Consider the following 23,725-nt stretch of genomic DNA (forward strand, 5'->3'; position numbering starts at 1 on the left):
TTAAACCAGGCTGCTCCTTGGAGGCAAGGATTCTGGGGCTTTGTCTGACATACTTTGGACATGTTGTAAGGAGAGACAGGTCCTTGGAGAGGGATATCATGCTTGGGAGGGTGGGGGGACAGTGCAAGAGGGGAAGACCCTCTATGAGGTGGATTGATTCAGTGACTGGGGTGATCAGGATGGGTGTGTCGGAGGCAGTGCAATTGGCAAGGGATAGAGCAGGGTTTAAGGCTGTTGTACATAGGGTCGCTATGAGTCGCAAGTGACTCAACGGCACATAACAACAACAATAGGGAGCTCTGGTAGCCTGATGGTAAGAGGCTTCAGTGTGTCCAAAGGTGCACAGTTTGAATCCATCAGCTGCTCCATGGAAGAAGGCTGGACAGTCTCTTCCCATGTGATTAACTGCCTCTGAAAACCCGCTGAAGGGTAAGCTATGTGTCAGTTCTGACTCGATGGTACACAACAACAACAGGACATAAATAGTTAATTATATCAAAAGGTTTGACTAAGAAAAGGACACAGAGCAGAATCGCCCCAGGATCACAAACAGCAAAAACAATGTACAGTCCTTTTCAGGCACCTCCAAACTGCCAGTGGCTCCAGCCACTTTCTGACCTTGAGTTCCAGACTTGAGATTCAAATATTAAATACCAGGAAAGTATATTTTTGTTGGTCTTAATTGTGTGAAAGAAGAGGCACTGTGAGGGAGCTCAGGTGGTCTAGTGGCAAGAAGCTGCACTGCAATACCTGAGGTAGACAGTTCAAATCCACCAGATGCTCTGCTGGAGAAGGAGGGGCAATCTCCTCCTGTACCAGTCATATCTGATTTGACAGTACACACACACACAAATTAATAAAATAAAATTTAAAAAAGGAAAAGAAAAGAAAAAAATTTAAAAAAAGAAGAGGCACTGTGAGTGGCTGATCCACAAAACAATATGTTGTTGTTGTTGTTGTTGTTAAGTGCCATACAGTTGAGTATGGTTCACAGTGACCCTGTAAAAAAGCAGGTCTGAACTTTGTCCTGTTCTGCACATACCTCATCATCCTCAACACATTTGAGTCCATTGTCACAGACACTGTATCAGTCCATCTCATTGAGGGTTTTCCAAGCTTAATGTCCCTTTCCAAGGAATAGCCTCTCTAAACAGCATATCCAAAATATGTGAGATGAAACATCACCATCTTTGCCTCCAAGGAACACAATGATTGCACTATCTCAAAGATATAACTGACTTTTTTCTTCTGGAAGTTCATGGGAAATTCAGCACGCTTCTCCAGCACCACAACTCAAACGCATCAATTCTTCTCCTGTTATCTTTACTCATTGTCCAGCTCTCAGATGCAAAACAGGTGATAGGAAAAGACTGTAACTTGAATCATGTGCACCTTAGTCTTTAAACTGGCATTATTGCTCCTTAGGACATTGATGAGGTCCCTGACAACAGCCTTTCCCAATGCTATACATCTCCCAAATCTCCTGACTGCTGGTATCAAGGGTGTTGACTGTGGATCCAAGCAACATGAAATCATTGGCAATTTCAATCTTTTCTCTTTCATGATGTTGCCTGTTGACCCAGTGGGAAGGTGTTTTGTTTTTCTGATGTGGAGATGTAATTCCTCTTGGGGGCTGCAGTCCTCTCCGCAGCAAGCTCTTCAGGTCCTCTTCACTTTCAGCAACCATGGGAGAAGTAAATTCTCAACCCAGTTGAGCTTTGAGTCACATCAACTCCAATTCAAGTGTGTCAAAGAGGACTGTGTTCCATAGTTGTTCAGTTGGATTGCATAAGAACACTTTCACAAAAGGAAATAAGGAAGCTGCACTTAATAAATAGATAGAACTAACAGATAGCTACCATGTAAGTCCAGAACTCTGAACTCATGACTCCAAAACAGGCTAGTACTCTCCCTTACCAACTGACTCACTCTCTCTACGTCCTTCTATCCTTCTGTTTTTCTGTACTTGCTTAGTTTTTCTTTCTCTGCTGAAGATCTTCCAGGCTTACTCATTTACTCCAGACTGTCAGCCTCAGCCTCCAAGTTCTGCACAAAAGTAACTCATTGTCTTCTGCCTCAATTTCAATTTCCCAATATAAAGACCCTTGTTCTAGCTTCCCTCCTCCAGTTAGCTGCCATGCATATAGGAAAAGGGACTGAAGCAGGTTTTATGATAGATGGAGATGTAAAGTACAGTGTAACCATATGGAAACTCAGACCTAACTGTATTTATTTGTGCTCGCTGCTCATCATTTCAGCTTCACATAGTCAAAGTGACCATTCCAGACCCAAGTCTATCTCATACCTTGATAGAGTTTTCATTCTAAAACTAACTGGGTCAATGTAAAAGGAGTGGATGGGACATGGGGGCAGCAGGGGCCAAGTCTGACTTCTGTCTACTTTGTAAAGGGGAATTGTCACCATCAATAATATCTATAGAAGCAAACAGATAGCTGCTTGGTCAGACACACATGCTCCTGCACCTTTTTTCTACCAATCTTATGGATCTTATATTCATCGTTGACTCACAGACTTTACTCACAGTTGTGGTACCTAGAATGGGGCTTATTAGGGAAGTAAGTTAGAGAGTGTGGAAGGCAAAGAATATCACTCAGTACAAGTCTAGTCCAGGATCTGGTTTCAGGTCAATAGTCAGCTTTTCCTTCCATCATCCAGCAAGAACAGCAAAACCTTTAACTGTGGCTTTTATTTCATGGCTCCTCTGGTTACACCTTGCCACAGTTTCTCCACAGTAATGCCACAGTCTCTCTACCACCATCACCAGGGTCTTGCCACCAAGGTCTTGTTCTGGTCTCACTCTCACCAGGATCTTGGTTCAATGTGTCTCAAGTCTTTCTGTTCAGTGTGGGAAGCACTCTCTCTTTTCCTAGTCCCACAGTTGTTTATGATTTGCAGGACCATGTGTCGGCAGTTAAGAGAGCTGGAGACCAGATGGGGCTAATGTAATGGCTAGAAAAGCCAACTTTTAAGCTAACACTACAGTCTCTGAGCTTTTGAATTCCAAATTCCTGGATAAATATCTATATTTATCTTTTCAGACTGATCAAACGAGTCCCAGGTAGCTTCCCAGTCTAAGAAAACCATCCTGGGTTCGGTCCTCTGCCCCTAACCCAACTGGCAGCAGTATCAAGTAGGAAGTTGGACAGGTGATGTAGGTGGAAGGATGGAGGTAGTAGGTGATTAACATCTCTGATGCCCTACTGCAAATGAGTGTAATATTCTCAAGAATTAGAGTCTTTTTATCACTGTGTTTCCTATTGGGTGCAGGTCAAGGCCCTCCTGGAAGAAATATTGGAACGGGTGACAGATGAATTTAACATCCCAGAGCTGATGGCCAAAGTGGAGGAGCGCACCCCCTACATCGTGGTGGCCCTCCAGGAGTGTGAACGGATGAACATTCTCACCAGAGAAATCCAGCGTTCTCTCAGGGAACTTGACCTGGGCTTAAAGGTAGGTGAGGTCTTGATGTAGAGAGGGTCATGGTCGGAGGACCTCATTAAGGAGATAGAGGGACTAGGAATCAGAAAGCACTTACCCCACAGTAATCTCAATTCCCAAGGAGTTGAGCTTCACAGCCGGTTCAAACCCATCAGCTGCTCCACAGAAGAAGGATGGGCAAGCTCCTCTTGTGCTGTTAACTGCTTCTGAAAACCTATAGGAGGGTCAGCTATGGGTTGGTTCTGACTCAATGATACACAACAACTACAAATCTAGATTGCAAGGAGCCGAAGAAGCAGACTAGAAGCCTAGAAAATGGAAACTAGAGTGAATAGGGAGGACAGAAATCAGGATGAGCTAAGACTGGCTGAAAAGCTTGATCCAAGGATTTGAGATTTTTCAATAAATTGGACTCTAAGTGCCAAGCAAGAAGAAAGCTTTTTTTTTGTTTTTTAAAAGTTTTTATTTTATATTGATTTGCATACTAAATCCATGTATGTTATGTCTCACACTATCCTTCTTTCACTCTGTGTTTCACACAATCATTCCTTTCATCATGTTTTAGGAAATTAATCTCCATTGATCTATACCCATTATTACCCCATCTTCTCAGATCCCCAGCAGATCTTTCCCATTTCCTTCCCCCCCCTCCACTAGCCCAATTGTGCAACCCCATGATTTCCTCCCTACCTATCTTCACCCTTCTGCTCCTAGCTCTTCCCCACCCCGTATATTCGTTCTCCTTCTAGTTTTACAATAATTATGTAGTATTTGTCCTTATGAGACTGAGTTAGTTCACTCAGCATAATGCTCTCCAGCCTCTCCCATGTTCTGTAGTAATTTTCAAAATCATTGCTCCTGAGTGCTGCATAGCATTCCATCGTGTGAATGTACCACAGTTGCTCTGTCCATTCAATTGTGATTGGTCATCTGGGCTGTTTCCTGCGGTGATAAATAACATTGCTATGAATACTGGTTTACTTACCTCTGTTTGTATCTCAGTTGTAATTTTTTTAAATGTTTATTCATTTTAATGAAAGTTTACAGAGACTTAGGGTTTCCAATCATTCATTGTTGCACTTTTCTCCCTGTCCACCCCCTCCTCTCAATTCACTCTTCTCCTTGAAAAGTGAAAGAAAAACTCTTTTATTGTTATGCAATCCCTTCCACCAAGTCCACTCCACTGCAGCCTTCATTCTGGACTCCTGTCATGACAATAATACCGAATCATGTATCCCCTTAAACAGTTCTCTCCCTCATCTCTTTCAATGCTGTATAAATCATTCCTCCCCTCCTTTTATGTCTTCCATTAACCCTGATGTCAGTCCCATTTTACAACAGTGGCCCTATGCAATATTGGTCCTTTTGTGACTGAGATATTTCACTCAGTATAATGTCCTCCAGGGTCACCAATTTTGAATAATATTGAATGAGTTCCTTGTTTTTCAATGCAGCATAGTATTCCATTGTGTGACTATACCACAGCTTCTCTATCCATTCGTTTGTTGATGAACACCTAGATTGTTTCCAACTTTTTACTATTGTGAACAAAGCCGTGATAAACATGGGTATGCATATATCTGCTTGGGGAGCAGTTATGGTTTCTTTGGGGTATATTCCCAGTAGCAGAAATGCTGGGTCAAATGGTATTTCTATTTGCAACTTTTTGAGAAAGCGCCATACTGCCTTGCATAGTGGTTGTACCATTTTACACTCCTACCAACAGGGAATAAGGGTTCCAGTTTCTCCACAATCTCGCCAGCATTTGATGTTTGCTGTTCTGTTTAATTTTGTTATTCTTACTAGAGTGAGATGATATCTCATAGTTGTATCAGTTCTAATTCCCTTGGGATATATTCCTAGTAGTGTAATAAGCTGGGTCATATGGAGTTTCTGTGTTCAGCTTTTTGAGGAAACATGCTCTCTTCTAAGTCATGATGTTGTTACTTTTCAAGGAGAACAGAGGCTGTGCCAGTTAAAAGTATAGGTTTTAGCTCTGCCACTTCCTCACTTCGCAGTCTTTATTTTTCCTTTTTTTATTGTAATTTTTTAACAAAAGTTGACAAAAAAGCTGAATTTATTCATTCATTCATTGTTGCACATTTTCCTCCCTACCCCCAGTTCATTTTTTTGAAAAAAATATTCATTCATTGTTACCTAATTTTCCCCCTACCCCTCTACCCTAGGACTTGTTTAAAAGGAATATATGATTTTCTGTATGACATTATCTGTACTACACAATTATCTGTATGACAACAGATAGGCATTATCTGGACAATGGTCCAGAATAAGAGGTGCACAGCAATCTTTAAGTGACTTAGATATCACTGTCTTTCAGTTTCTTCACCTGTAAAATGACAATTCTACTTAATATGTTTTTTATAAGGATAATATCATTTGTCTCATGTAGAATTTTCAAGGCAATGCCTATATAGTAAGCACCTAAAAATATTAATGGATATTATTGTTATTATGGTTGTTGTTATTGTTATTGTTGCTATTATTAATTAGTGTCCCTGGGTGGTACAAATGGTTAAGGCACTTGGTTGCTAGTGTGATAGATTTGTTAAAATTGATTAATCAATATGATGCATTATTATTGTTGTTGTTTTGTACCATCAAGTCAAAACCTACTCAGAGCTGACCCTTCAGTGAGTTTTCAGAGGCCGTTAATCACATGGGAGGAGACTGCCTATATTTCTCACACAGCAACTGGCAAATTTGAACTGTATGCCCTTGGGTTGGCAGTGCAACTCCTTACCCCTAGGCCAACAGAGCCCCCTGCATCATCATCATCATCATCATTAACTAAAACCAGTAGTTTACATTACTGTTCAAGTCTCTCTTTTGCTGTACAGTCCCATAGGTTTTGACAAGGCTTAATGGCATGTGTCCACCATTATAGTATCATATAATAGAATTTCAGTGCCCTAAAAATGTCCTGTTTGTGGGGAGTTTGTTTTGGTTTTCAGTTGTTTAGTCCTTTCTCTCCACACTGTAGTTAGAGATAAATAAAGGAGGAGGAGAGAGAGGTAGGACAGGAATGTTGAACACTTACAGAGTCTGGTAATGTTTCCACCTTATATACTCCTTTGTGATCAAGTGAGACACAAAATTTCACAGAACCATCTCCAATTTAAATGAGCATTTTGCCTGTCGTATTATGCAGTCCAACTTCTGTGGCACAAAGGTCAGTCTCTGTAATTATCTCAAGGAGCTTTGTTACGCTGTGGCTGCTGTTTGGGTCATGAATCACAGAGTCCTGGGCAAAGATGAAGGGGACTGAGGAGGAAGTTTCTCTCCTTTCAGTGTGTCTCAAGCAATGTTGACTGATGCGCTACTCAGGCATATCTCAGTCCTCCATGCTGGAGGAGGCCAGGGAGACCAGAAGGAGGCTGCCCCTCCCCTTCAGAAAGACAGTCTTGTAGGAAAGTAAACACACAAATGGATAATAAAACAAGGAACGTGGTACAAGAGAGGAAAAAGCAAGTATGTGAGGTGAGGAAAGTCATGAGAGAAGATGAGGCATCCAAGAGCTTCAGAGAAAAATAGGATAATAATAGGTGGTGACAAGGGGTAGGGCCTTCCAGATATTCAAAGCAGACAAGTAAAAAAAACAAAATATACCTTCTTCTAAGAGTTACTTCCCTGCTTTAGCTGCAGCAAAGGGTCCACTTTGATAAGTTGTTGCTGTTGTTATGTCCTGTTGAAGAGCTTGTGACTCATAGCGACCCTGTGTAAAACAGCCCTAAACTCTGCTCTGTCCTGAGCCAATCACACTGTCTCCGACACACCCATCGCCATTACCCCAGTCACTGAATCAATCCACCTCACAGAGGATCTTCCCCTCCTGCACCGTCCCTCCACCCTCCCAAACATGATGTCCCTCTCCAAGGACTTGTTTCTCCTTACAACATGTCCAGAGTATGTCAGACGAAGCCCCAGAATCCTTGCCTCCAAGGAGTAGCCTGGTTTAACCCTCTCCAGGATGAATCTGTTTGTTTTTCTAGCAGTTCGTGGGACACTCAATATTCTTCTCCAGCACCACAGCTCAAAGGCATCAATTCTCCTTCTATCCTCCCTACTTACTGTCCAACTCTCTGATACATACCAAGTGATTGCAAATAGTATTTGATAAATGTTGATAGTTGTAGGGGGGCTTCAGGCCTTTTGTTCATATGGTCACTATGAGTCATGCTCAACTTGAAGGCAGTCAACAACAACAAACTTCAAAAAGTAGACCAGTTTTTTTGTTTGTTTGTTTGTTGGGTTTTTTTTTTCCTCTTTGACAAACTGTTTAAGTAGCAGACCAGTTTTGACAGTAGACTGACCCATGAGCAGTCATTCTGATGCATTCTACTGCATGTTACTTTTTCCTCCTGGTTCTTCTGTTGGAGAAAGTGTAGCAATCTCTATTAAAAACTTCTGTCAAGAGGGGACAAGAGGCAAGATGGCAATATAGTTGGGTTTACAATCACATCCCCTTGTAATGATGTCAGAAACTGGCAATGAAGAAGCAGTGTAAGTGAAGATCTTGGAACTCTAATCAGCAACCGAAGAATGGAGAACCAAAGGGTAAAGAGAATCAAAAGGGAGGGAAACTACACAGCGTGGGAAAGCAGTGTTAGGCAGGTGACCCAGCTGACCAGCCGCCTCACTGTAGCTGTCAAGTGATGTAGACTTGACGTACTTTCCAAAGGGGAGCACAGGAAGGGAGCAAAGAACAAAGACCAAGATGGATTAAGAAGCTACCAGAACCGAGTGACGGTGTAGGCAGGGTTCTTCCTGAATGCTGAGGCTGGGCAGATCCAGGACAGAGCAGACTCAATTGTAGCGTAGTGTGGGAACCAGGAATTCTGAGGAATTGTGAGGACTCAACCGTAGGAAACCACAGACAAGGAACAGGAAGGCTAATACTAGTGTCATGGGGGGCGGAGGGAGAACACAGCAAAACTGCATAGCTTTTTGGTCCTCTAACCTGATTTCTGCTCCTCTAACACAATAATGTGTGACCACTGGCAAATCAGCAAGGAAAGCCATCTGCTGGAGTTGGGCAGGAGAGCTCCCCAGCCCAATCACTCACAGGAGGATTCTCTAGAATGAGGAACACCCCCATAGGCTGAGTTCCCCACCAGGAATGGACTGGGTTGTAGGGACGCTTCTGCCTCGAGAACCATAGGAGAACCATTATCTAGGCAGCCTGCACCCAACTCAGCCCACCCACCTTCACCACAACCTGACATCACAAACGTATGTCTCTCACTCTAATGCTCTGTGAGCAATTGTCATAATGCTATGGACATGCTCACCCCATCTTGACCATACAGGAGCACATGCTTCATTCAGAAACCTCAAGTACCTGGTCAGAACCTGCACAGCAACCATGGCCATGCCCCCTGACAAGAATCAACATACACCGACCTGGGACACCCTTCCTAATCTTATACAGAGCCCCGGACACCACAAGTAGGATCAGTGCCATGCCCAGGGTTCCGGTCAGACCATAAGATTCTTGCAGTACCACCCACCTCCCACCTGAGCAGAGCCAGCAGCCTTGCTTCTGGTCCTTTAAGCTGCCTGCAGCCCCATGCCTGGTTCAGGGCAACACCACACCCTCACACCAGCAGCCACTTACTCACCCACCAGCATTGATACAACAGCCATGCTCCAACCCAGCTTGAGACAACAAAGAACTTCACCCAAGCCCAATGCCACAATCACACCACACCCCGACACTAATGCAGCCACAGAGGAGTGAGCTTGACGTAGCACAGGCCAACGCACTTGAGCAAACTGTCCTGAGAAGGGTACAGCTGGGTTCAGAGACCTTCTAGGAGATAGCAGTTAACAAGAACAATCGTCTAAAGCAGGAGGAAAGAAGCTAGTCTCCTGATCTCCAAAAGAAAAAACAAGAAAATTAATTTCAGTGTCGTATAGGTAACAGTTTTAATACTTACAAAGAGGACAGAAAAACCCATAAAAAATACAACAAACAAACAAAGCAAGGGGTCAGAAATAATTTCCAAAGAGGAAAAACTAATGGAATTACCAACAAATTGTTCACAGCATTGGTACAAAAATACTCAAAGATGAATGAAAGTGTGGCTAAAGGTCAAGAAGAAATTGAGAGTATAATACAAGAGTAAAGCAAAAGTTTCAATAAGGAGAACTCTTTAAAAAATAAAAATACAAATACTACTGCTTAAGAGCAAGGTAGCAGAAATGAACAACAACCCAGAAGGGCATGGAAGTAGAAATGAAATAAGAGAAAACTGAAGTCTTTGAAAAAAGACTAGTCTGAAAAATCAAACTAAAAAGAAAGAAAAAAGTGAACTAAGTCTACAGGATATGTTGGACACCTCTGAGAGGAGTAAATGTATGCATAATGGGAGTTCCAGAGCAAGAACAAAAAGCTAAGTCCTGGGGGGAAAGAAATCTTGAAGAAATAACCACAAAAAACTTCTTGAATGTCACAAAAGATGGAAATTTCTCCATCCAAAATGTGCAGCAAACCCATAGAGAATAACTTCTAAAAGAACTTCACTATGGCATATTATCATCAAGCTCTTGGGAAACTAGAATAAAGGGAAACTTGTAAGATCAGCGCAAGAAATGTGAATTATCACATACAAGAAATCAAACCCAAACATTGCGATCATGCTGATTTCTGTGCACAGCAACCTTACAGGACAGAGTAGACATGTCCCGTAAGGTTTCCGAGGCTGTGAATCTGCAGGAACAGCTTGCTACATCCTTCTTTCCCACAGTGGCTGGTAGGTTCAAACCTTTGACCTTAAAATAGCAACTGAGTGCTTTAAGTACTCCACTACCAGAGTTCCTGCATCACATACAAAGAGAACCACATGAGAGTAAGTGCTAACTTGTCTTCAGAAACCATGCAAGCAGAAAAGCAATGTTGTTGTTGTTAAGTGCCATAGAGTTGTAGACAACCCATAGCGACCCTATGAATGAAAGTCTTGAACACAAAACTTTCATCTTTTCTCCAAGTTCATAGTTTCCAGAGGCAAGCTTTTCTGGAAGTGGATGCCACTCCTGCTTCCAAAAAAGCAGTAGTGGGGTTGTTGTTTTTTATTTCCTCAGCACCATAAGTGGGAACATATTAAAGTGCCAAAAGGAAAAACCTACCATCCAGCAAAATTTTCATTTAAACACAAAGATGAAATTAAAATATTCCCAGAGAAATTGTTGATATCCAGCTGGATCAACATGAAATACTAATAGAGGCCTTCCAGAAAGAAAAACAGGGACAATTAACAGCCACCTGAATACAAATAATAAAATAAATTTAACCTTAGATGGCAGAGAACCTGAAATATAAAATTATAATCAATGATAACATAAAATTAAAAGCAAGGATGATTGGTGTTGATGTAAAATTTTCATATATCAAGGAGGTCACAGTGCTATCAAGAAATACTAAATTATTTTTAATATAGGAGGTTTAATGTAATCCTCATGGTAGTCACAAAGAAAGTAAAAACACTACTCACCAAAGCATAGAAACAAAAATCAAAACAAAAGACTCAACAATGCCAAAAATAATAATGATGATGATAAAAGCATATATATATATATATATATATATATATATATATAGAGAGAGAGAGAGAGAGAGAGAGAGAGAGAGAGAGAGAAAGGAAACATTTATTAAGTAAACCAATGGAATTAAAGAAATTAGTGGATTTACAATAATAGTTGTTGTTGTGTACCATTAAGTCAGAACCAATTCATAGCTGACCCTCTGGTGGGTTTTCAGAGGCCCTTGATCATACAGGAGGAGATGATCCACCTTTCTCCTGTGGAGCAGCTGGTGGATTTGAACTGCGTGCCTTTGGGATTACAGAACAGCTTCTTGCCACTAGGCCACCAAAGCTCCCTAAATAATAGTAGGAAAACTGTAAATCACTAAACATTATATTTTAAAAATGCCATTAACCAATTGAACCTACTATGTATAGAAAGCATTCCACCCATCTGCTGCAAAATCTGTAATTTTTCTCCAGTGTCCATGGGTTATTCTTGAGAACAGATTATAGAACATACAGCAAATCTCAATACATTTAAAAAGATTGATATTATACAAAGCATAATGGAATGAAGGGAGCTCTGGTGGCCCAGTGGCAAGAAGCTGCACTGCAATCCCGAAGACATGCAGTTTGAGGCCACCAGCCACTCCGTGGGAGAAGGATGGGCAATCTCCTCTCATGTGATTAACTGCCTCTGAAAACCCATGGGAAGGTCAGCTATGGGTCAATTCTGACTCACTCATACACAACAACAACAATGGAATGAAGCTGGAAACCAATAATAGGAATAATAAAGGAAAAATTAATATGTGGAAACTAAATAACACACTACTAAAGTACCCTTAGATCAAATGAAAGTAAAAAAAACCACAAAACTTAATGCTAAAACTTAATGGCATTTTCAAATACTGTACTCAAAGGGTAATTTATGATGTTAATAAGTGTGTACATTAAAAAAGAAGAAAGAAGCCAAATCAATATCTTGACTCCCTGGAAATGGATATAGAATTACAAAAGAATCTCAGATATACAGGAAGAAAGGAAATAATAAATATCAGAATAGAAGTGAATCAAACAGAGAATGGAAAATCAATATCATCAATGAGTTGATTCTTCTCAAGAGCCATTAATAAAATAGCTAAACCACTGGCTAAACTGACAAAAGGAAAATATGAGAATATGTATAACCAAAACATGAAATTAAATGGTAGACAATGCAGCAGATCTGAGACAAAGATAATTATAACATAACACAATGAAAAATTATATGCCAACAATGAAACTGGTGAAAGGGACAAATACCTAGAAACATACCCGAACTAAGTAGGGGTGGTTGTTGTTATGTGCCGCTCAGTAGACTACAATTCATATGACCCAATGAACAATGGCTCTGAACTTTGCTCTATCCTGAAACAACCTCATTGTCTCTGACATACCTTACCCCACTGCCACAGGCATCTTTTTCTCCTGCGCTGATCCTCTACCTTTCCAAGCATGATGTCCTTATCCAAGGACTGACCCCTCCTGGCCACATGCCCAAAGTATGTGAGATCGAATTTCAAAATCTTTACCTTCAAGGAGATACCTGGTTTTACCCTCTCCAGGACAGATCTGTTTGTTCTCTTGCCAGTCAATGGCATGTTCAGTATTCTGCTCCAGCACGACAACTCAAAGACGTTCATTCTTCTTCAGTAATCCTTAGTAATTGTCCAGCTCTCAGATGTATATATAGCAAGCAACTGGGAAGACAATTGGATCAGGCACACCTTAGTCTCTAGACTGACATTACTGCTTTGTAGCAGTCTGGAAAGGTCTCTGACAGCAGATTAAAAAAACAAAACAAAACAAAAAACCCTCATCTTTTGATGTCCTGACTGCTGGTGCCAAGGATGTTGGCTGTAGATCCAAGCAAGATGAAATCATTAACAACTTCAACCCTTTCTCCATCTATCATGATGCTGCCTCTTGACCCAGTGGTGAGAATTTTTGTTTCCTTTATGTTGAGCTTCAATCCATGTTGAAGGCTGCAGTCTTTGACCTTCTGCAACGAATGCTTAAGTCCTTCTCAGTTTTGACAAAGAAGTTTGTGTCATCTGCATAATTCAGGTTGTTGATAAGTCTTCCTCCAAATTCTTTGTCATAAAGTTCAGCCTCTCAAATGACTTTTCACCATACAGATTGAAAAAGTATGGAGAAAGGATACATTCCTGATGCACTCCTGTCTGGATTTTGAACTGTGCGGTATTCCCTTGCTCCATTTGTGCAGCAGCTTTTGGTGTAGATATAAGTTTCAGTGCCAGCCACACTTTGTTGTAATCCACTAGTCAAATGCCTTTGTATGTTGTTGTTGTTATGTGCCGTCGAGTCGCTTGCGACTCATAGTGACCCTATGTACAACAGCCCTAAACTCTGCTCTGTCCTGTGCCAATCACACCATCTCCGATAAACCCATCCCGATTACCCCAGTCACTGAATCAATCCACCTCATAGAGGGCCTTCCTCTCCTGCACTGTCCCTCCACCCTACCAAGCATGATGTCCCTCTCCAAGGACCGGTCTTTCCTTACAACATGTCCAGAGTATGTTAGATGGAGCCTCAGAATCCTTGCCTCCAAGGAGCCGCCTGGTTTAACCCTTTCCAGGATGAATCTGTTTGTTTTCCTAGCAGTCCATGGTATTCTCAATACTCTTCTCCAGCACCAAAGCTCAAAGGCATCAATTCTCCTTCTATCCTCCTTAGTCATTGTCCAACTGTCTGATGTATAACAAGTGATTGCAAAGACCATGGCCTGTATCAGACACACCTTAGTCTCCAGAGAGACACCATTGCTCCTCAGTACTTTGGAGAGATCTCTAACAGCAGACTTTCCCATGGCAATACATCTTTTAATTTCCCAGCTACTGGTGCCAAAAGTGTTGACTGTGGAGCCAAGCAAACTAAAGCTGTGAACAATCTCAGTCTCTTCACCATCCATCCTCATGCTGCCAGTTGGCCCAGTGGTGAGAATCTTTGTCTTCTTGACATTGAGCCTCAAGCCATATTGGAGGCTGCAATCCTTGACCCTCTGCAGCAAGCACTTCAGGTCCTCCTCAGTTTCAACAAGCAGGATTGTGTCATCTGCATAATGCAGATTGTTGATAAATTGTCCACCAATCTTGACCCCAAATTTCTCCTCATAAAGCCCAGCCTCCCAGATAATCTGTTCTGCATACAGGTTGAAAAGGTATGGAGACAGGACACATCCCTGGTGTACGCCCTTCCTAATTTTGAACCATGCAGTGTTTCCTTGCTCTGTTCTGACAACTGCCTCTTGGTTCAAGTATACGTTTCGCATTAGAACTATCAAGTGTTCTGGTATTCCCATTCTCCTCAGAGTCAGCCACAGTTTTTTATGTTCCACACCATCAAACGCCTTTGCATAGTCAATGAAACACAGATATACATTCCTCTAGTATTCCCTGCTTTCAGCTAAGATCCACCTAACATTAGCTACAATATCCCTAGTACCATGACCCCCTTCCAAACCCAGCCTGGACTTCTGGTAGTTCTCTGCTGATGTGCTGTTCCAGTCATTTTTGGATAATCTTCAGCAGAATCTTGCGTGCATATTGTTCTATAGTTTCCACACTCTGTTTGGTCAACCGTCTTTGGGTTGGGAACAGATATAGATATCTTCCAACGGCCTTTGTATAGTTGATAAAATACAAATAGACAACCTTCTGGTATTCTCTTCTTTCGGTCAAGATTGACATCAGCAATGATATTCTTAGTGCCATGGCCTCTTCTAAATCTAGCTTGTATTTCTGGAAGTTCTCTGTCTGTGTACTACTGTTCTAGTAGTTTTTAAATAATCTGCAAGATTTTGCTGGCAAATTATACAAAAATACAAAGCAAAGTAGTTTTTCATTCAACCACTCAGACACCTCCCCATATCTCTGTTGTTGTTGTTAGATGCTGTCGAGTCAAATATGACTCATAGCAACCCTATAAACAACAGGTCTGAACTCAGTCCTATACTGTGCCATCCTTATACGTTCTGACACACTAGTCCATTGAGGCAGTCACCGTGTTGATCCAACTGGTTAAGGATCTTCTCCTTGGCCAACCCTCCACTCTCCAAGAATAGCCCCTCCAAACAACATGCCTGAAGTATGGGAGGCTTCAGAGCTGCTATACATGGGGTCTCTATGGGTCACAGGCAACTCAGCGGCACTTAACAACAATAACAACAATAGTATCTGCTTGTTTTCTGCCCTTTGGGTTATTTACAGGATATATGTGTAAGTAGGTTTCTTATTTTTACGTGACTATAATTCTGTATTATTTTAAATTCTAAATTCATTGATACACATGATGTTTATGGGAGCAAGGGAGCTTTAGTGGTCTAGTGACAAGAACCTGCACAATAATCCCCAAAGTACGCTTTTAAACTGCTGTGATGTTTGCTCAGTATCAGCTTCCAGCCTCTGATGCCATGCCCTTCTCTCACTTTCAAGAAATTTTATCAGCATACATGTGAGTCAGAGTTATACATAATGTGGGCAACTAAAATAAATTACTTGTAAAAAATATTTTTTGCTTGCATGTGATATTAGTGATATTGTTTTATAATTTCTACTTTTATGTTCACTCACCTTTTTTGGGAATAGTACTAAATACAGATCTCTTCCAGTCAGTTGGCCAGGTAATTGTCCTCCCGATTTCTTGACACAACCTGGTGAACACATCCAGTGCTGTATCTGTTGAAACATGTCAACTGGTATCCCATCAACTCCTGGGGCCTCATTTTCTGCCAGTTCTTTCAGAGAAGCTTGAACTTCTTTATTACCATTGCTTCCTGATCATCTGCTACTTCCTGAAATGGTTCTAGGTCAGACAATTCTTTTTGGTAGACTGATTCTGTGTATTCCTTCCATCTTTTTTGATTTCCTGGATCATTCAATATTTTGCCCATAGTGTTTAAGTATTGCAGCTCAAGGCTTGAATTTGCACTTCAGTTCCTTCATTTTGGGCAGTACCAAACGAATTCTTCCCTTTTTATTTTCTGACTCTATCTCTTTGCACATTTTTATATAATACTTGCTTTATTCTCACGAGCTCCCCTTTGAACTCATCTGTTCAACCCTTTTAACTTCCTCATTTCTTCCCTTTGTTTTGGCTTCTTGGCATGTTAGTGCAATATTCAGAGTCTCTTCTGAAATCCATTTTGGTATTTTCTTCCTTCTCTGTCTTTGTAGTGACCTTTTGATTTCTTTATGGATGATATTCTTTATATCATCCCACAGCAAAATCTAAATTGGTCAATACATGTGAAGAGATTGAATTAAACATCAAAACTTCCCAACAACATCAAAAAGCCTAACTCACATGGTCTTCTTGGGGAGTTTTACCAAATATGGAAAGAAAAATTAACATCAACCCTATTCAAACTCTTCTAAGACATAAGAGAGGAAAGAACACTCCCTAACACAGTCTATGAAGAAGACAGCATTATCTTAATATGAAAGTCAGATAAAGATACCAGCAGAAAAGATGACATGAACATGCTCATCACAATTCTAGCAAATAGAATTACATATTAACATATTAATAAAATTAGCATAACAACATATTAATAAAATTGTATCATGACCAAATATGATTTATTCATTTGGAATAAATGCAAGAGAGATTCAAAATGAGAAAATCAATCAATGTAATACAACATAGTAAAGCAAGGGGAAGAACTACATGCACATCTTATTTGGTGTATAACATCCTTTCTTGATTGAAACTCTATAAACTATGGAAAATTCCTTAATATGCATAAGGGCATTTATGCAAAACCAACAATTAACATTATACTTAATGGAGAAAGTTTTCTCAGTGAGGATGTTGTTGTTGTTGTTGTTATGTGCTGTCGAGTCACTTGCGACTCATAGCAACCCTATGTACAACAACACTAAACCGTGCTCTATCCTGTGCCAATCTCACTGCCTCCAAAACACCCATCCCAATTACCCCAGTCACTGAATCAGTCCACCTCATAGAGGGTCTTCCCCTTCTGTGCCATCCTTCCACCCTCCCAAGCATGATGTCCCTCCCCAAGGACATCTCCCTCCAAGGACATCTTCCTCCTTATGACATGTCTAAAGTATGTCAGACGAAGCCTCAGAATCTTTGCCTCCAAGGAGCAGCCTGGTTTAACCCTCTCCAGGATGAATCTGTTTGTTTTCTTGGCAGTCCAGGGTATATTCAATACTCTTCTCCAGCACCACAGCCCAAAGGCATCAATTCTCCTTCTATCCTCCTTAGTCATTGTCCAACTCTCTGATGCATAACAAGTGATTGCGAAGACCATAGCCTGTATCGGACACACCTTAGTCTCCAGAGTGACACCATTGCTCTTCAGTACTTCAGAGAGGTCCCTAACAGCAGACTTTCCCATCGCAATACATTTTTTTATTTCCTGGCTACTGGTGCCAAGAGTGTTGACCGTTGAGCCAAGCAGACTAAAGTTGTTAAGGACGCCCGCTCTCCCAGATACTCAATATTATACTAGAAGCTCTACCCAGAACAGCAAAACAACAAAAAGAAATAAAGCATATTCAACATGGAAAGGAAGAAGTAAAACCACCTTGATTTGCAGATAGCATGGTCTCTAGACATAGAATATGCCTAAAGATTTTTAACAGAAACAAGAAAGCTGCTAGAACTAGCAGATTAATTCATCAGTGATACAGGCCACAAGATCAATACACAGAAATCAGTTGTTTTTCTTTATACCAACAAAGAGAAATTTGATAAGGAAAGCAGGTAAGTAATACTATTTACTATTTAAAAAACCCAACAACACAAGAACAACTCATTCCCATGGGAGGGGACTGGCTGCATCTCCCTCACAGTGGATTCATAATGCTGAGAAGGCATGACCTATGATTGAGCCCTCCCACATCCCCTCACTGGATCCTCATACTCATTCTACAAACATGGTATATCAGTATTTGTCCCCATGAGACTTAGTTCAGTTAGCATAATGCTCTTAATTATAGGGGTCACACACACAATTGGATGGGTGGAGGGACTGATGGGTAAATGAAAGGGGAAATACCTGGTGTGAAAAACAATGTATATGAATTTTATGAACTTTGTATGTAAACCAGTATAAATTTTTTAAAAAATTAATTTGCTATGTAAAAAAAAAAAAAAAGGCATGACCTATGGGTTAGTTAGCAGTGCAATTCCCTACTGCCTGCACCAACAGGGCAAAATGTCTACAGAATAAATATATGACCTCATACAATGAAATCTTAAAATACTCCTAAAAGAGGCCTATATAAATAAAAGGACACTCCGTGCTCATGTATTAAAAGACTTAATATTGTGAAAATGTTCACTCCTGAGACACGATCTATAAACACAATGCAATCCCGATCAAAATTTCAATCGCTTTCTTTAGTAAAATGGAAAAACTAATCTCCAAATGTGTAAAGGAAAGAAGTCACTAACAGCTACTTGTGAAAAAGAACAAAGTAGGAACCTCACACTTTCCAACTTCAAAAGTGACTTTACAACTTCAGTAATCAAAACAACCTCATACTGGTTCAATAATAGACATAGGGGGCAAATGGACAGACTTGAGAGTCCAGAGATAAATCTATCCATCTGCAGACAAAGGCTTTCTATAGAAAGTCAGAGTCTATTCAACGGAAAAGAAACAGTGTCTTCAGCAAACAAATGGTGCTTGGGAAAACCAGATGTCCACATGCAGGAAAAGGAAATAGCATTCACACTGTACACCAAAAAAACCCCAAAAAAATGCTTCAGTGTCAAAGCTAAAGCTATAAAGTTTTGGAAGAAAACAGGAGCAAAATTGTAAGGCCTGCTTTCTTCCCCCTTAATGTTAGATTATCAAACACAACTGCAGTTACACACATAACAAAATTTAATAACTGGAACCTCATAAAAGTTTAAGTTATGCTCATCAAATGATTTTTTTCAGAAGAGTAAGAAGACTGGGAGGATATTCTTAGGAACAATAAATTTGATAAGTCTAATTTCAAATATGGAGATATATACATAACTTCTACAACTTTTTTGTCCTTGTCAAAATATATGATATGTAATTTTATTGTTTTGTCATTTAATAAGTCAGTTAATGTATAAAGTCACCCAATTATTTTTATTTCCAGCAAATGTATTATCTACATACCTAAAAGAATGAGTTCTTTCTGATGGGCTAATAATAAAATGAGTTTTCCCACCCTTGGCCATCCCATCTTTAGTCCCACTCCTCAGGGATGCTTATTTTGAACAATTTTTTTCTAGTATTATTGTTCGTATCAATGCATAATATACTGCTGTGTCATAAGTTGCCAGCATTAGATAAAATCCATTCATTTCCTGCTATGGTTAGCTTAAGATTCAGTGCAATTATACACTACATTATAATGTATGGTCACATAACCATATAGTTATAACCCTTTTTTGATAGTTATATTATTTTAAATTCTTCTGTTAGTTACGTTTCTATCATTGAATGAGAAAATCTCTAATTCACACAGCTTAACAAAAAAAAGACAAATAACCCAATCAAAAAATGGGCAAATTACAGAAATAAGTGCTTTTCCAAAAGGGCATTCAAGCAACCAACAAACACATAAAAAGATTCTCGCTGCCCTTTTCCTTTCCACTGTCGTGGAATAGGCTCCAGCATATAGTAACCTTAAACAGGCTCCCAAGGCCACAGATCTCAAAGGGAGGACTCTGCCTACCTTCCTGTCAAGGAGCAGTATACAGATATGAAACACTTAACTTTAAGTTAGCACAACATGTAACACGTCATCCTCACTACAATGAGGTATTAACTACCTTTGTCTGACACTGATCAAAAAAACAGAAAAGAACAAACAGTTAATGAGGATATGGGGAGATTAGAACCCTTATGCTATGTTTGTAGACATGTAAAATGGTATAACCTCTGTGGAAAATAGGGTGATTCCTAAAAGAAATTTAAAATAGAGCTACATTATGATCCAGCAATTCCACTTGTAACTAGAAATCTAATACAAGGGGCACAAACACACAGGCACACATTTATGAAATTATTAATTACTGCATAACAGTAACAAGAAAAATGGAAATAACATTAAGTACCAAGCAACAGATGATTGAATACACATGCATACAATGGAATACTACTTAGTCATAATGCAAATAATGAGTTCTCAGAATGCCTTGCAATGTGGATGAACCTAGAGAACACTATATGGAGTGAAATTATTTAATCACAAAAGACAAATATTGTATGATCTCATTGGAAATTACCAGTATATAGAGAGAGACCAGTATTCATTGGTGGTTACCAGGAGTGAAACCAAGGGGGGATTACTCTCTTGATAGTCACTTTTTGGGATGGGAACAAATATGGATCTCTTCCAGTCAGTTGGCCAGCTAGTTGTCCTCCAGATTCCTTGGCACAATCTGCTGCACGTCCAGGGCAGCATCTGTTTGTTGAAATATGTCAATTGGTATTCCATCAATTTCTGGGCCTTATTCCATCTGAGAGTGTGGAAATTATCAGACAACATCACTAATATCACATGCAAGCAAAATCCTGCTGAAAATTATCTGAAAACAACTGGAACAGTACATTAATAGAGAACTATCACAAATGCAAACTGGGTTTAGAAGAAAGAGGTCATGGCACTAGATATATTATCACCAAAGTCAGGCGGATCTTGGCCGAAACAAAGAGTTCCAGAGGAATGTCTGTGTTTTATTGATTATGTATGCAAAGGTCTTTGGCTGAGTGGATCACAACAAATTGTGGCTAACCTTGAGGAGAATGGGAATCCCAGAACACTTGATTGTGCTCGTGCAAAACCTATACTCAGACCAGGAAGCAGTCCTCAGCACACAGCAGGGAAATACTGCCTGGTTCAAAATCAGGAAAGGAGTATAGCAGGGATGTGTTCTGTCTTTATTTATACCTTTTCAGTCTATATGCAGAACAGATCATCCAGGAGGCTGAGATTTATGAGGAGAAACAAGGAATCAGGATTGGAGGAAGACTCACCAACAACCTGTGTTACGTAGATGACACAATTTTGCTTGCTAAAACTGAGGAGCACCTGACGTGCTTGCTGTAGAAGGTCAAGGATTGCCATCTTCAATATAGATTGAAGCTCAGTATCAAGAAAACAAAGGTTCTCACAGGGCCAATTGGCATCACCATGATAGATGGAGAAGAGATTGAAGTTGAGAACAATTACAACTTGCTCAGCTCCACAATCAATACTCTTAGCACTAGCAGTCAGGAAATCAAAAGACAAATTGCACTGGAAAAATTTGCTGCCAGGGACATCTCCAGAGTGCTGAGAAGCAGAGCTATCAGTTTGGAGACTAAGGTGCACCAGGCCATGATCTTCACAATTACTTGCTATGTATGCATCAGAGAGCTGGACAATGACTAAGGATGACAGAAGAAGAATCAATGTCTTTCAGTTGTGGTACTGGAGAAGGATCTTGAATATACCATGGACTGCCAAGAAAACAAATAAGTCTGTCTTGAGAAGGATGAAATCAAGTTTCTCCTTAGAGGCTAGGATTTTTAATCTCTTTCTACATACTTGGGGCACATGGCCAGGAGGAACTGGTCCTTGAATAAAGACATCATGCTTGAAGGGTGGAGGGACAGATTAGGAGAGGAAGACCCCAGATGAAATAAATTAATACAGTAATTGGGGAAATGGGGGTAGGTATGTATGTGTCAATGAGACTGGCTCAGGACAGGGCAGGCTCCAGAGCTCTTGTACAGAGGGTTGCTGTGAGTTGCAGGCAACTGGACAGCATGTAACAACAACAGTCACTTTTTGTTGTTACTGTGGTGTTATGTGCGTGGAATCAGAGCTGACTCATCACTGAGCCTCTAGCACATTCTCAGAGGCAGTAAACAATACAGAAGGAAACTACCCTTCTTTCACCCAAGGAGAAACTGGTGGATTCAAACTGCCTCAGGGTTGAAAGCGCAACTTACCAACTAGGTCAACTAGACTCCCTTTTTGTTTATAGTTATCAGAAAAAAAATAAAATATAGGTGAAGTTGACGAATTAGTCAAAACAGTTTGACTAATATAATCAGGGCCACTGAGTTATAGATTTGTAAGTGCTATATTATATGTCACTTTTTCAACAACCACCATAAGTATAATTAAATGCTTGCAAGTGGCCATTAAGATACAACTGTGGATCTCTGTTCCTCCAAAGCAAAAGATGAAGAAGGAGACCCAAGAATGAGAGAAGGAACCTTTTTCCAGCACTGATGGGCGAGGCTCTGGTTTTCTTGTTCATAAGTTGTGCTGCTAACCCAAACCCCACACATTTCTACTAGTTCAGATCCGCCAGTGGCTCCTCCCATGCTTTTTTACAGCCTCAGAAACTCGGTGGAGGTTCAGCTACGAGTCAGTCAGACTTGATGACATTGAGGAGTTTGTGTTTGGTTTTTTTAACTATTATTTTGTGGGAGTTTTTATTCATATTGTGTTTCTTATTATCATTCCCATACATTGTCTTATAAAATTAATCACCATTGATCTATGCCATCTATTACCCCATCTTTTCAGATTCCCACTCGAACATTCCTAATTCCTTCACTTCCTCCCCCTACTCCCCAAACTGCTGGCTTGTTATTTCCCCTCCCCCACCTCTAGTCCCCCTGCCACCTCCCCTTCCTTCTTTGGCTATCCATACATACTTTACGAGTCATCCTTCTGTTTTTACAATAATGGTCTTATGCCATATTTGTCTTTATGCCCCTTAGTTTAGTCAGTATGTTGTGCTACATTCACATGATGTAATATTACACAGGACACAGGAACAACAATTTTGAAAACTACCATATAACACCGAAGAGGCTAGAGAGCATTTTGCTGAGTGAACTAACTCAGACAATGAGTTTCGAGTTGAGAACTTTCTCCTGCACCTTGAAACCAGAAAAGCTAGATTGTATCCAGATATCACTACCGAACATTCTGATTAGGATCAACAGTTGGATCTTGATAGAAAAAGATAAAAGCATGGAACAGAGTTCAAAGCTTACAAAGAATCTATATGAAGTAGATCAACTGAGAGCAGAGGAATCCCTGAGAACTTGCCTTGACTTACTCATTAAAGCTGGAACCCAAATGACTCGCTGAAGTCATCTTTTAACTAAATAACAGGTTAACCTAAAAAGCACTAAGTGTCACCCTTGATTTCTGCACTCTTTAGAAAAGTGTATGATACTAAATGTATAACAGTTACTCTAAAGCATGGACTAGAAGGTTGATGGCCAATGTGACCAACTTAATGAGAATAGAACAACTAGGAGGGAAATAATGTTGAGAATATTGGCACAACATAAAGAATGTGACCAATATCACTGAAAAACACATGTGAAATTATTTTCTGTGTATACATTCACAAAAAAACCCACAACAACCCACAGTAACATCTTTAAGGGCTATTATGTGAAACTTGAAAACATAGTACTGAATTAAATCAGTCAATCATTGTTGTTGTTGTTGGTGTTGTTATGTGCCGTCAAGTCGTTTGCGACTCATAGCGACCCTATGTACAACAGCTCTAAACCATGCTCTATCCTGTGCCAATCTCATTGCCTCTGACATACCCATCCCAATTACCCCAGTCACTGAATCAATCCACCTCATAGAGGGTCTTCCCCTCCTGCGCTGTCCCTC

The 23,725-nt window shown here is 40.3% G+C and overlaps 1 protein-coding gene across 1 annotated transcript in view; it reads left to right on the plus strand.

Moving 5' to 3' along the window:
* DNAH9 (dynein, axonemal, heavy chain 9) overlaps window positions 1-23,725 on the plus strand; it is a 623,295-nt gene that overhangs the window by 570,427 nt on the left and 29,143 nt on the right. The window contains 1 exon segment of the mRNA XM_006898570.1: window positions 3,289-3,471. Coding sequence (XP_006898632.1) covers window positions 3,289-3,471 — 183 coding nt within the window.

Source organism: Elephantulus edwardii, unplaced genomic scaffold (assembly GCF_000299155.1).
Source record: "Elephantulus edwardii isolate Elephantulus edwardi_28Jun2011 unplaced genomic scaffold, EleEdw1.0 scaffold00233, whole genome shotgun sequence".
Lineage (NCBI taxonomy): Eukaryota > Metazoa > Chordata > Mammalia > Macroscelidea > Macroscelididae > Elephantulus > Elephantulus edwardii.